The 15153-nt window shown below is 39.6% G+C and overlaps 1 protein-coding gene across 1 annotated transcript; it reads right to left on the bottom strand.

Moving 5' to 3' along the window:
• Window positions 1–7638: 7638 nt before the first annotated feature.
• On the bottom strand, window positions 7639–14865 carry LOC140037836 (uncharacterized). Its single transcript, XM_072082978.1, has 7 exons — window positions 14683–14865; window positions 13054–13341; window positions 11623–12906; window positions 9488–11202; window positions 8744–9412; window positions 8301–8657; window positions 7639–8192 (listed from the first exon to the last, which is right to left on the bottom strand). The coding sequence occupies exons 1-7, from the start codon at window positions 14863–14865 to the stop codon at window positions 7778–7780; spliced, it is 4911 nt and encodes a 1636-aa protein (XP_071939079.1). The 3' UTR covers window positions 7639–7777.
• Window positions 14866–15153: the final 288 nt, after the last annotated feature.

The following is a 15153-nucleotide window of genomic DNA, read 5'->3' as shown; positions in this document are numbered from 1 at the left end:
GAGACTTTTAAAAATGCGACAGTTTGGGTCCGAAATTGAGTTTAAAAAGGGTTTTAAGAAAAATAGGAGTCACCACTTGGTATTGACTTTGGGTGTACCAAGTCACCCAAAAATGTTTTTAACAAAAATAAGAATAAAACCCTTTTCAACAACTTCAGGTCTATAAAAACAAGATAAAATGAGTTCGGAAATCAGGATTAAAGAAAGGAAAGGCCAAGGTTCGATTGACTCGAATTTAAGGTACCCTTTCAACCTAGTCTAAGCTAGTTGCGAGGTTTTATTAAAATTTTCTTAATCTAACCCTTAAATTTATCACGTTTGGATGTTTCCTACATGAATGCAAATCTAAATTTATAGAAAATATCGAAAATGACAAAATGTCCATTCAAGGGTTTAATTGATATCAATCGTATTAATTGCGAGAACCACAATAATCCTTTGAAAGGATCATAAGTATGTGAATAATGAAATTCAAAAAAAAGAAAAGAAAATTATATTGTATTTCTAGATATAAGTGACCAAAGAATAGGGATGCAATATAATGGCTACGGGAGGCAAAAACTCGTGACATAATTTTCTTATTCAGAGATTAATGGGATATTTAAACTAAAAGTTATAATCGCTCATTTCCCATGTCCAAAGAGCAATTCTCCTAATCTAGTCAAGCAAATGAACTAAATTATCTTGTAATTTCTTAAATGAGGGGCAATCCTAAATAATATGATCAACATATATAGAGGGTAGATGGTAGAGAATAATATAATAGGAAATATCATGCAAATGAGAGAAGAAAAATGTGCATGAAAATGTAATAAATGTCACGTAAGAGATGAATCTAACGCATGAACGATCTACGGGTCTAGCGTTAGACTAACTCATTTCTAAATAACCTTATTAGCATTGTGTCGCGCCCCATTTTTTTGGAAAAATAAAATGATTGTTTTTGTGATTTTATTGGTTTGGGAAAAGTGAATTTTTTTTTTTGATAAAAATAAAAATGGGTCTAAATGGGACTTTTGAAAATGCGACGATTTGACCCAAGAAAAATAGTTCAAAAAGGGTTTTTTATATGGAAAATGGAGTCGCCACTTGGTATAGAGTTAGGGTGTACCAAATCACCCAAAAAGTGAATTTTTTAAGGAAAAAAGTAAGAAACCCTTTTGAACGACTCCTAGTCCACGCAAACAAAGAAAAAGGTTCGGGAGTCACATTTGACGAAGGGGAAGGCAAGGATAAAAATCCAAGTCACCTCTTCGACCTAGCCAAGGCTAGTTGCGTGATTTAACCCTTATTTTCCTAATTTTTTTTTTTACCCAAAGTATGTATTTGCAATTTGGACAAAGACTAATGAATGAGAAATGCAATCCTAAATCTAAGAAATGTCTCTTATGAGGCTCGTGGTCCCATTCATATGAATTGTGAAGGCCAATAAGAAGTACCTCATAGAAAACCATGAATGATGCAAATAAGGACTCAAAATAAGAGTGTAAGGGTGCAAAGTGTAGAAAAGTACATGTTGTGCAATTTGAAAGTGTTTGTGTGCAAATGAATGAAAATATAAATGCTCGTGTGCAAGTGAACAAAAATAGCAAATATATATAAGTAAAAAGATAGGTGCAATGTGTGAGGTGAAAAATAAAGAAGTGAAAGAAGTGTGTGAATATGGCATGTGAATTAAAATATATAATTAGATGGGAAAAATAAGAGAAAATGAAAATGCATGAATTTAGAGGAATGCATTAGGTCGGGTACGGGAATGACCTCTAGTTTTATGATTTTAATTTTCCCTTTGACTAGAAGGTAAAACTAGCGTGCTAAGGCTATTTTGAAGCCACACTCGCTCGTTTTCCTTATCGGAAGGGGATTCGCAAGCAAATGGACCCTATAACTAGCATGAAATGCAAAGAACCTAGAAATGAGGGGAAAAGGGATTCGAGGAGCATGCCAAATGATAACAAAAACTAAGAAAAAATGCATGAGATGAAATGAACATGCAAAATATGCACTCAACAAAAGGGAAAATTCCTAAAGGGTCTAGCGTTGGACTAGCCCATATCTAGGAATTCCTACTAGCGTTGGACTAGTGGAATACGAGACAATGAGCCACAACTAGCGTTGGACTAGTGTGGTGACGTGCATTCATTCAATCATGTCCATTTATGAATATATAAAGCAAATAGACATGCAAAATCACTTATAACACGTAGCACATAACACTTAGCATGCTTGACTAGATGCAATAGCCTAATAAAGCAAATTAAACACATAGCAAACCAAATTATACACCAAAAGCTAATGAATATTTACATGGGCTAACTAAAACAAATGGGGGAAGGGGAAAAAATGGACAAAAGTGCTCTCCAATGCCCTATCTATTACAAGCCAAGAGGTGTACACATACCCCATTGAATAAAAGAAAAGAAAGACTTAAAAAGGAAAGGAATTAAAGAAAACTTAAGAAAGCCAAGTAGACATGTAACTCTCATTTAGCACATTGTATCACATAGGGAGAGGCAAAAAGATAAAAGAAAGTTATACCTCCCTAGGAATGATGTCCAAATGAAAGAAAAATGGCTTATTTATCCTCCAAAATAAAGGAAATGGTCAAGGTACCAATTTATTTGGGAAAAATTAAAGAAAACATGCAAACACAGGCTCATATGGTCATAAAGCTCTTAAAATTATGAACGAAGAGCCATTTAAGCAAAGCATGGTAATTAATTGAAGCAAAGCAAAACATTGAAATTGCAAAATTAAAACTGCCAAGGATCAAATTGAGGAGATTATTCAATTAATTGGGTCATAGTGAAATGAAAGGAGACTTGGGGGGCCAAAGCGCAATTTTCAGAAACATTTCATGCAGGTTCATGCAATCTCTCGGAAAGAAAAATTGTCTCTGCCATATTTCTGCTATGCCTTCATCAAATCGAGACCAAACTCAAACATAAACTTGTTTTCGGAAACAGATTTCAAATCCAAAACCCAACTTTAAACTAAACAGCAACTATATCATTACCATCATCCAAGCAGGCAAAAAACTTAGAAAAATTCCATACAAAATTCTGGGCAGGAATTCTAACATTTGGAAGAACGAAACTGCTGCAATTTTTCCATTCATTCGAGCAACCAAAATTTGTGTTAACCATTTTATCATAACTATCACATCATTTCATCAATGAATTTCACGCACCATTTTCAATTTGATTCTAACTAACATAGCTAGCACTTATTAACCATACAGTTTCACAAAACAAAATCATGCCAAGAACAACCAATAAATCAGTTTTTTTGCTTGCCGAAAAAAAAATGAATGAAAGAAAAACTGCTGCATTTTTCGTTTGCCAACTCATGTCCAAAACAAATTTTGATCAGATTTTCCTAACCAAGCATTCAAACTCTAAACTAAACAAACAAAATTTAGACATTTAGACAGGCTAAAAACTAGCTAGGGATTATGAAAGTGCTGGAAGACTTATTCACAAAGGATCATGCGAATCTGGAACAAGCGAATGAAATCAGTGGTCTTCACTTTGTTGTTAGCACAGCAATTTATTCATAAAACTCAGACCATTCTAACGAGGAAACTGGACATAAACATACAGCAAATAAACCTGTAACAACCAATGCTTCGGCATTTACAAGGTCAGGCTTATGACTATGACAAACTAGGGAGTTGTCGGGAGACCATAAAGCAGAAAGTGAACAAACTTTGGTTTCAAGCGCTTAGAAAATCTGGGAAAACAATCGGGTTGCTACAATTTATCGACCCCATCATAAACTTCTATGCAATCACACGCAAGGCCAGGGAACAAGAAAACAGAAACAACGAAGATGCAAACAACTAACGAAGAGATGAGGGAACATATCGGCAAATGCAAATTTGGTTGTATGCCAAATCAGACCGACAGCTAACCTTTGTCGTATGGATTTCAAAACATGAACCACATCACAACAACCATCATCATGAACTTTTAGATTTCTATCAATAAAACAATATCCAACACTTCCACATGCGAAATCTAGTCCAGAAATTCTATACTTTTCAGCACCTCTACCGTTAGAACAAACATGAAGAAGTAGCCCATAAGACCAAACGGACATGATCAATAACTACCCAACAAATCTGATTCTCCTGACAAACAACCTCCCAATTTTCAATCCCAACCTCCGACAACAAACCCAGCACATCAAAACAAGATAAACACAATATATCAAAACATGTTCAAACCTGCCACTTCCTACCGTGAACTTGTGAACCAGATTGAAGATTTATAAAAGCCTAATGGAAAAGGAAAAAAACATACAAACTGCTGAGTTTGTTTGAAGACACGAAGCAAAAAGGGATTACCTTTGTTGTCTATGAAGTTGAGACGTATGAATCCAGATTTTGGGAGTTCAATTTTTTCTGCCGTTCACTGGAAAAATTGCAACCTTGGAGACCAGATTTTCTGCCGTTTCCCTCTTTTTGTTTCTTTCTTTTGCCGTTTGTTTTGCTTGCTTCCCGTCACTCTCCCGTAGCTCTCCTTTTTCTCTCTCAGGTTTATAGCTTTCCAAGCTCTTAGACTCTCAGCTCTCCTCTCAAAACCCACGCAGCCTTCAATCCTTTTCTGCCTCTTCCAGCCGTAAAAACCCCTCCCCTAGTTTTTCTCCCTTTCTTTTGCCGTTCCTTTCTTGTTTTTGTCCCCCCTCCGACTCTCTCCCTTTGCGGCTGCCCTGTTTCTTAACCTTTTATATGATCAATTGGGAGCCCTAAAACCATTGTCCTTTCTCCAGTAATTGCAGCCAAGGAGCCGTCCCAGATTTCTTTTGCAAGCTGCGTAAGTCCGCAGCTTTCATGCTGCGGCAACAATTTTCCTCTTTTTTTTTTTTTTTTTTTAGCTAATTAAAAACAGAAATTAATAACAATGAAATAAATGATAAAAACAAAAATTTATAATAACAGAAATTAATATTGAACAGCCAATTACAACTTCCATTTTTCATCCATTTTTTTCTTTTTCCTTTTTTTTCCTTTTCTTTACTTAAAAAATAACAATAAAATGCAATCAAAAACACAAATGCTTGTAACCTGAAATAATCATATATATTTTTCCTCTTTTCTTTGAAAAACAATTAAAATGTATCAAAAAGTAAATAATGCCTATTACACTAAAAACTTTTTCTTCAAATTTCAAACTTTTCACTTTTTTTTCAAAAATAGGCCAGTATGCATTAAACCATTTTTTCCTTTTCTCTTTCCCCCTTTTTTTCTTTTTGTTTTCACTTTCCTCTTTTTCCTCTAAAAAAAATCTACGCTAAAACTTATAAATTAACAACTACAAAAAACTAAAAAGGGAATAAAAATAAAATAAAAACCTAAAAAAAACTAGACAAACGAAAATGAACTAAAATGCAAACCGTCTAAACAAAAATCAACCAATTATCACTAAAACCAAACAAACAAAATTAATTCAAAAATTTGGTGTCTACAGTTTGCCCCTCTTTGTCTGAGTTTTGAAAAAACTTGAGACAAAGAAATAGACGCCAAATACTTACCTGTGTTATTGGGTTGCAAAAGATTCCAACGAACAGGAATTATAACACGGGACTGACCCGAACAGAATTTAAACGGGACTGACCCGAACAGGAATTTAAACGGGACTGACCCGAACAAAAATTAAACGGGACTGACCCGAACAGGAATTTAAACGGGACTGACCCGAACAAAAATTAAACGGGACTGACCCGAACAGGAATTTAAACGGGACTGACCCGAACAGAATTTAAACGGGACTGACCCGAACAGAAATTAAACGGGACTGACCCGAACAGAATTTAAACGGGACTGACCCGAACAGGAATTTAAACGGGACTGACCCGAACAGAATTTAAACGGGACTGACCCGAACAGGAATTTAAACGGGACTGACCCGAACAGGAATTTAAACGGGATTTAAACGGGACTGACCCGAACAGAATTTAAACGGGACTGACCCGAACAGGAATTTAAACGGGACTGACCCGAACAGAAATTTAAACGGGACTGACCCGAACAGTCCCGAACAGAATTTAAACGGGACTGACCCGAACAGAATTTAAACGGGACTGACCCGAACAGGAATTTAAACGGGACTGACCCGAACAGAATTTAAACGGGACTGACCCGAACAGGAATTTAAACGGGACTGACCCGAACAGAATTTAAACGGGACTTCACTGGGGATGTTTAAACAATAAATTGAGTTTTTACCTGAAAGTAGTTCACACTTTTGCAGCAAAAGGGAGTTTTGATTTTTGTGACTGAAACGATAACTGATGTCGTTCTTTATGCTCAAACTTCGTTAACAACTTTATCACTTCACCGTTGCTTACTGGGGAGCCAGTTCCGACGTTGATTTAAGTGCGAGAAATAGAATGTTTGCAATGTTCCTGCAAGAAAAGAAAAAGTGGTAATGGACTCGCCACCATCATTTGATCCGATTAGCTTTGAGAATCGTGTAAACATGAGTCTTGTGATGCTTTTGCCTCTAGTTTTGCGGCATACACCTTAGTCGAGCTTGCAACTTTGAAACCTTTCAGATTCTGAGACTGATAAGCACGTGTTTACTACTTCACCCAAATCCGTGTAGCAGTCGTGTTACTTTTTAACCACTGCGATAGATGATGGAATTCCCTATCTTTGTCCAAACCTTAGGGTTTATCATTCATCCGAATTTAATGGTGAAAGAATGATGCATGAAAATGTCATATAAAACAATGATATATGCAGAATGAATTTCCTATGTCAGGCAAAAATGAGAATGCAAAAGAATACAAACAATCACAAACAGTCGAACACAAATAATTGAGAGGAACCAAAAGATTTATAAGAGTACATTTTGTAAAAGAATGTTTGTACAAGTTTGGCCAAACAATATTATATTCGAAACTTGGGTATATCTGTTTCGGAATTCGATACTGGCAGAAATATCACAAACATGAGGAAAAGTCTAAATGAACCAGGTCACCAGCTGTCCCTTACCGTGCTCATCCGTTGCGAAAAACCGACCTCGGCGCCCTTTCGGGTTTTCACCAAGGTTGCCCCCACCCCTTTTTGATTTTTTTTCTTTTTTTTTTTCTTTTTTTTTTTTTTGAGGCGCCCTTTCGGGTTTTCACCTAAAGAAGATTGAAATATCTCGACCATGATCGACTCAGAAACATGAATTAAGGATTTCTGGCATCAGTAAAATGTACTTCCCTTGTAAAATTAGGCGAATACATTACGGACATCACCTGCCAGTTGATTAACAAATTTTCTAATGGAAATGCAGCAAGTGACGAAAGCCAGGACTTTGGGCTTTTATAATGAGGTCAGGTGGGGTGTTTTTCAAGAAAAGTTGAGGCTTGAAAGCAAATTTTGATATAAGAGGTGAAATAACTTAAGATTGCACTTTTTTTTTTTTTTTTTTTAAACAACTCCAAAACCGAGGGAAATTTGCCCCAGTTTGATCAGCTTTTCTCTCTTTGCATTTTTCATTGCATTTTCCTCACTTTTACATTTTTTTTTGAAAACTAAATTTGCCCCAGTGTGGGGTTCTCTCTTTTCTTTTCTTTTTCTTTTTTTCGTCTCTTTTTTTTCGTTTTCGAAATAAATTTGCCCCAGTGTGGGGTTTGCAATTCTCAAGGGTGATCAAACGAAATTTGTCAATTCTGATGGCTCAAAGGGGACAAGTAGAGATAAAATATTTTTTAGTGTAAAAGAAGATGGCCTGACTTGCATTTCGCCATTTGCATGAATTTCTAAAGAAAATTTGCATGATCAAATGAAAAACTTTTTGCACATATCTGAGTTGATGGGTTGAGGGAATGCCCGTCCATCCATTTCTGCCAAGATGAGCGCTCCGCCAGGTAATACCTTTTGGACAATGAACGGCCCTTGCCAATTTGGAGCGAATTTGCCTTTAGCTTCATCTTGCATTGACAAAATTCGCTTTAGTACCTTATCACCTTCTTCAAATGCCCGCCGATGGACTTTTTTGTTGTAAGCCCGGGCCACACGCTTCTGATAGCACTGACCATGACAAATAGCGTTGAACCGCTTTTCATCGATCGAAGTCAATTGCTCATGTCGTTGCTTCAACCAATCGGCCTCCTCCAATTTAGCTTCCATAAGGATTCGTAGCGACGGAATCTCAACCTCAGCTGGTAATACAGCTTCCATTCCATACATGAGTGAATACGGCGTTGCCCCAGTTGATGTTCGAATAGAAGTCCGATATGCCATTAGTGCATAAGGCAGCTTTTCATGCCAATCGCGATGCCTTTCAGTCATTTTGCGTATAATCTTCTTCAAATTCTTATTTGCGGCTTCTACAGCTCCATTCATCTGAGGCCTATAAATAGCAGAATTACGGTGTCTGATTTTGAACTGCTCACATAGTCCATCTACCATGTCATTGTTCAGATTTTTGGCATTGTCTGTAATCAGTGTCTCGGGTACTCCGAAGCGACAAATGATGTGATTCTTCAAGAAATTGGCCACTACTTTCTTCGTTACATGTTTGAATGACTCCGCTTCAACCCATTTGGTAAAGTACTCGATTGCCACCAATATAAATCGATGCCCATTTGAAGCAGGCGGGTCAATCGTGCCAATTACGTCCATACCCCACATTGAACAGGGCCACGGGGCGGTCATGCTATGCAACTCAGTGGGTGGAGCGCGTATAATATCACCGTGCATTTGGCATTTATACATCTCCGGACAAAGTCTATACAATCATGCTCCATGGTAAGCCAGAAGTATCCGGTTCTCATGATTTTCTTCGCCAGCAAATGGCCATTCATGTGAGGTCCACAAACACCACTGTGCACTTCTTTCATCATATACTGAGCTTCATCCTCATCAATGCACCTTAAAAGGTTCAGATCCGAGGTTCTTTTGTACAACACTTCTCCACTTAAGAAAAACTTGGAAACCATTCTGCGCAAAAAACTCTTATCCTTTGAACTAGCATGCCGAGGGTAAGACCCTGTTTTGAAAAATTCCTTAATATCCTTATACCAAGGCATATTATCAGAGGACTCGTCTGCAACCCAACAGTGGGCAGGTTTGTCTTGAAGTTGAATCTGGATTGGTTCGATTTTCAATTCATCTGGATACTGGATCATAGAGGCTAGAGTGGCCAAAGCGTCGGCAAATGCATTTCGGGCTCTCGGGAGATGTCTGAACTCTAAATTTTGAAATTGCTTGGCCAAAGTGAGCAAACTACAATGGTAAGGAAGAATTTTCGAATCCTTGGTTATCCACTGCTTCAAAGTCTGGTGTACGAGCAAATCTGAATCACTGAAAGCTATCAACTCTTTGATTTCCATTTCTAAAGCCATTTTGAGACCAAAAATGCAAGCTTCATATTCGGCCATATTGTTTGTGCAAGCAAATTGCAATTTAGCAGCGGCAGGGTAGTGCTTCCCTTCGGGTGACACCAAAACAGCTCCAATTCCAGCTCCGAGAGAATTCGAAGCTCCATCGAAGAAAAGCCTCCATTCAGGACTTTGTTCACTTATATCATCTGCAGCGCCTACAAATAAGACCCTCTCGTCAGGGAAATAAGTACGAAGTGGTTGATAATCATCATCCCTTGGATTTTCCGCCAAATGATCAGCTATAGCTTGCCCCTTGACCGCCTTTTGTGAGGTGAACACAATGTCGAATTCTGATAGAATTATTTGCCATTTTGCCAGACGTCCAGTCAACATCGGCTTCTCCAAAAGATACTTCAAAGGATCAGACCGGGAAATAAGGTACGTGGTATGGCTCAACAGATAGTGTCTAAGCTTTTGGGCTGCCCAGGCCAATGCACAGCAGCTTTTCTCAATGAATGAATAATTAGCCTCGTACTGCGTGAACTTCTTGCTTAGATAGTAAATGGCTTGTTCTTTCCTTCCAGAGTCGTCATGTTGACCTAGAACACACCCTACTGCTCCTTCAAGCACAGATAAATACATAATCAAAGGTCGGCCCGGTTTGGGCGGCACTAAGACTGGTGGATGCAACAAATAATCTTTAATCTTGTCAAAAGCTTGTTGGCACTCCTCATTCCAATACAACGGCACATTCTTTCTCAATAATTTGAACAACGGCTCGCATGTGGCAGTTAGTTGGCCGATGAACCTCCCAATAAAATTGATCTTTCCTAAGAAACCCCTCACGTCCTTCTGAATTTTTGGCACCGGCATATCTCGAATTGCTTTGATTTTTGCTGGATCTATCTCTATGCCTCTCTTACTGACTATAAATCCCAACAGCTTACCCGCAGGTGCTCCGAAGGCGCATTTTGCAGGATTTAACTTCAAATTATACTTCCGTAGTCTCTCGAACAGTTTCTTCAGATCAACCAAGTGGTCCTCTGCCCTTTTAGACTTGATTATAATATCATCCACGTAGACTTCCATTTCTCGGTGGATCATATCATGAAATAGGGTTGTCATGGTCCTCTGATATGTTGCCCCTGCATTCTTTAAACCGAAAGGCATCACTCGGTAGCAAAATGTGCCCCAAGGGGTAATGAAAGCAGTCTTCTCCCTATCCTCCTCTGCCATCAAAATTTGGTGGTAGCCAGCAAAACAATCGCAAAAGGTTTCAATCTCATGTCCGGCAGTATTGTCTAAGAGAATGTGAATATTTGGTAGAGGGAAATCATCATTAGGACTGGCTTTATTAAGGTCTCTATAGTCAACACAAACTCTCACCTCTCCACTCTTTTTTGGAACAGGGACTGGATTTGAAAGCCAAATTGGGTAATGGGAAACAATGATGATATTGGTTTTGAGTTGTTTTTCAATTTGCTCTTTTATTTTGAGGCTCATATCTGGTTTGAATTTTCGGGGTTTTTGTTTTACGGGTGGAAAAGAAAGGTCTGTGGGTAACCTATGCACTACCACATCGGTTGAAATGCCCGTCATATCGTCGTAGGACCATGCAAAGACATCCTGGAACATAGTCAAAAATTCAATCATCTCCTTTTTCTGCCTTTCATTCAAATGAATACTTATTTGCACCTCCTTAACTTCATCCTTAGTGCCAATGTTTACTGTTTCTGTCTCTTCCAGGTTCGGTTTCGGTTTTTCCTCATATTGTTCAAGATCCTTTGCAAACGAATCGGATACTTCCTCATTATCACTCTCGCTTTGGAGTTCGGATTCACAGACCTCCAAGTCGTGAGTGATATAGAGATTGCCATTATCGTATTCCAGAACTGTGATATCCAAAGGGTCAAATATTTTTATTTTTGGCCATCTGAAAGAATTAACGAATGTGGGATAATAAGCAAATAAGCATACAACAAACAAATGAACAAACAATATGGATATAGACAACACAACATGACAAGAACAACTTGTGCATTTTCATAAAGACCTTTGATTGAAAGCAAGTGAAAAATAAAAATTTAACAATATTTACATGCGCAAACGGGAAATTGTTTTCATTGGCTATTTACAGATGCAAAAGTATTTTTCATGAATTCATATGAATGATAAACCCCTTTCAGTTTACCGAAACTCCTTCCGAATAGGCAGAAATTCGGCTGTCCAATTGGAAATCGACCCTTCAGGGATGTCAGGAAATTCGGCCTCGTTCGGGAAATTGTCTTCAAATATTGCCCCAATGAACAGTTGGGACAAACTATCCTCGATTTCTTCAGTTGAATTACCCTCTGATGTGATTATTTCAGCTGGCCGGGGAAAAGTATACCGTAGCGGTGGAATATCGAAAACCCTTTGCCGGCCCTCTTTTTCTGCTCTTTTACGTTCCTTCATCTCCTTGAAATCCTTGGCGGTTGGTCTGAAACCCAAACCGAAGGTATCCCTCTTTTCTACTATCTTCACTGGCTTCAGGATCCCTTGCAGTTCACGCCCCAACCCCTTGTCGAATTTGTATCCTCCACGAATCATTTCTCTGGCCATCATTACACTGGCCTTTGAGAGAGTTTGTTCCTCCGTGGTTATCCAACTTACGGAGACTATATCGGATGTGCTGTGAGGGGACATGGTAACACTTTGACTACCCTCCTCTTTAACTCCAGAATCGGTGATCACCAGGCAGTTCTCTTCAGCAAAGATAGTGATTAGTTTGTCATTTACCACGAACTTGAGTAATTGATGCAACGAAGACGGCACGGCCCCAGACTTGTAAATCCATGGCCTTCCAAGTAAAATATTATAAATGCTCGGGAAGTTCATGACTTGGCAATTTATTTGAAATTGGGCGGGCCCTATCTCGATTACTAAATCTGCCTCTCCTATTGGCCCCCTCTGCGCTCCATCAAACCCTCTAACCATAGTCCCTGAAGGCCTCAGCTTGACGTCTTGCAACCCTAGTTTCTCTAAGGTACTCCAAGGACAGATATTCAGTGCGGATCCATTATCGATTAACACCTTAGGCAGCATTTTTCCATTGCACCTCACTGTTATGTACAACGCCCTATTATGTCCGATGCCCTCCGTCGGCAATTCATCGTCAGAAAAAATAATTTGCTTGTTGAATAATACGCTCCCCACCACGTTTGAAAAATTATCAACAGAAATGTCCCTCGGAATTTGAGTTCTTGTTAATACGTCGATCAATGCATCCCTATGCACGTCCGAAGAGAAAAGTAGGTCCAACATGGTTATCTGGGCAGGTGATTTGCTTAGCTTTTCCACTATGTTGTATTCACTTCTCTGGAGTCGTTTAAGGAAATCCACGGCTTCTTTCTCGGTGACTGTTGGTTTGATGGGTGGCTCAGAACTATTGGCTTGAATTGGAGTAGTAATCTCAAATGGATTTACAGTCTTCCCCGATCTGGTAACTACTGACACTTCCTTCTTTGCGGTTGAATTCTCCCCGATCTGTATGCTAGGCTCATCGTAATTCCACGGCACTTGTTGCAGACTTAATACGGGCTCCTGCTTCGGGAATTCGATGACTACCGGTTTCAAAGCTTCATTCTCTGCTGGCGTGAGGTCCAAGACAAAAGGCTTGTTATCTTCTTCGAATGGCAACTCTATGACAAACGGTTGGTCCGTGACCCCAAACACTTCAGCTTCTATTGCCAATTTCTTGATTTGTTCCTCGTACTCCGCATCGTCCATAATAACCCCAACATGCTCTGGTAAGGGGTTTTGATTTACGTTTGGCCCTTGCGGCTCCCTCTTTCTGATCACGATTTCTCCAGACTCAACCATATCCTGAACTTTATGCTTTAGCGCCTTGCAATCCAAAGTTGCATGCCCAGGTGCCCCCGAATGATACGCACAAACAGCTTGCGGGTTATACCAAACGGGCATGCCATACGGGTAGGTAGGAGGTGGTATTGTGCCAATTTTTCCGGAGGCCCTTAACTGGTCATACAGTTGGTCTAAAGGCCTACCTAAATTGGTAAAAGTACGGCTTGGGGGTCGGTTGTAAGGTTCATGAGGTTGAGGATGATTGTAAACAGGTCTATTTGGAGGAGGAAATCTTGGGTTAAATGGAGGTCGAGGTCGGTTTTGGGGTGGATTTGGTTGAGAAATTTGAAAAGGGGCTGAAGGTGGGTTAGTATAGTTTGGGCGAGGTCGAGGGTGGTGGATGTTGGTAGTATATACAGGGTGTGGGTTTGAGTAGTAATGGTAAGGTTGCTGGTAGGTTGGGTTGTGCTGGTATCGGGGTCGGGGTGAAGGATTGTGGTTCCAAACAAAGGTTGTATCTCCTTCTTTCTTTTTGAATTGTGGTTTCTTTTCACTGCTTCCTCGCCCTTGCAAAGCTTCTACTTGCGATTTCAGGGCAGATACATTAACAATTTTCCCACCTCTTACAAAGTCGTCAAATTCTTCAAGTTTATTTACAATTGCCGCGAATGAACATCCAGTCATACGGAAAATTTCTTCAAAATATGGAGGATCATGGGCCTTGATGAAAGTACGGATGATTTCTTCCTCGGTCATCGGAGGCTCCACCTTGGCAGCTATTTTCCTCCACCTCTTGGCATAAGTCTTGTGATTTTCGGAGGGTTTTCTTTTGGTTCCTTCCAAGGTGGTTCTAGTCGGTGCCAACTCACAATTATACTCATATTGCCTTACGAAAGCCTTGGACAAGTCAATCCAGGTTCTTACGTCTTCAGGTTTCAGATTTGAATACCAGTCAAGTGCGTCCCCTTCCAGACTTTCGGGGAACAACCTTAGAGGCAAGTTTTCATCGTCCACAGGCTTTCCCAATTTGTTTGCAAATAATCGGAGGTGCGTCTTGGGATTACCCGTCCCATCGTACTTGTTAAACTTAGGAGTCTTGAACCCCTCAGGCAGTTGCACATTCGGAAAGAGACACAACTCATCGTAATCCAAAACTCCTTACTTGTTCAGCACCTGACTCTTCCTCATGAATTCATCGAAACGGTCCAGGCGCTTTAATAACTTCACATCAATGGGAGCAGAGGATCCTCCCACCTCTGGTTTGGTTTGAATAAAATGGTCTGGCAGATAAGGCTCAGTGGTGGGGTAATAAAAAGCTTGTGTCTTAGGTGGTATATTTGCAGTGACTTGAGGTTGTGGGCCTTGCATATGAGTAGGGAAAAATGAAGGATTAGGAGGGTAAGTGTATGGCAGATGAACGGTGGGGTAGGTGAAAGTCCCTTCAGGTGGATCTTGCATGGAAACAGTAGTTTGAACTGTAGGAATAACAAAGGGTTCAGATTGCAGTTGTATTACGTGCGGAAGCTCCGGCTGTACCCCGCTACTGACAAGCTCATCTATTAATTTCTTTTGGGTGGCCATTTCAGAGGCCATTTCCCCAAACTTAGCAAGTAACTCGGCCAACTGGACTCCAGGACTCGTGACTTCCGGCTGTGTAGTCGCTGTAGTCTTATCGGATGATTCTGGTTGAATATTCATGTTTACACGATTCCTTTGAGCTTTACTTCGGGATCGCGTAATAATGGGGCTTTTCCGGAAAGCTATTTTTGGAAATTTTACCTGAGAATGCAAAAGACTGCTTTAAATAAACCAATCGTTATTGAATTTCTGCAATTTATTCAAAAGAGGAAAAGAAAAAGACATGAGTTAGTAACTATTCGAACAAATCGGATGCATGTCCTATGGGGGGACCCTTTTTGTGCTAAGGGTAGGCCTAGCATGATGCAACACCTTCGAGGTGGGACCCGTTACACAAACCTGCTTGGA

The sequence above is a fragment of the Coffea arabica genome, chromosome 3c (assembly GCF_036785885.1).
Source record: "Coffea arabica cultivar ET-39 chromosome 3c, Coffea Arabica ET-39 HiFi, whole genome shotgun sequence".
Taxonomy (NCBI): Eukaryota; Viridiplantae; Streptophyta; class Magnoliopsida; order Gentianales; family Rubiaceae; genus Coffea; species Coffea arabica.
This window is presented reverse-complemented; position numbering and strand designations above follow the sequence as displayed.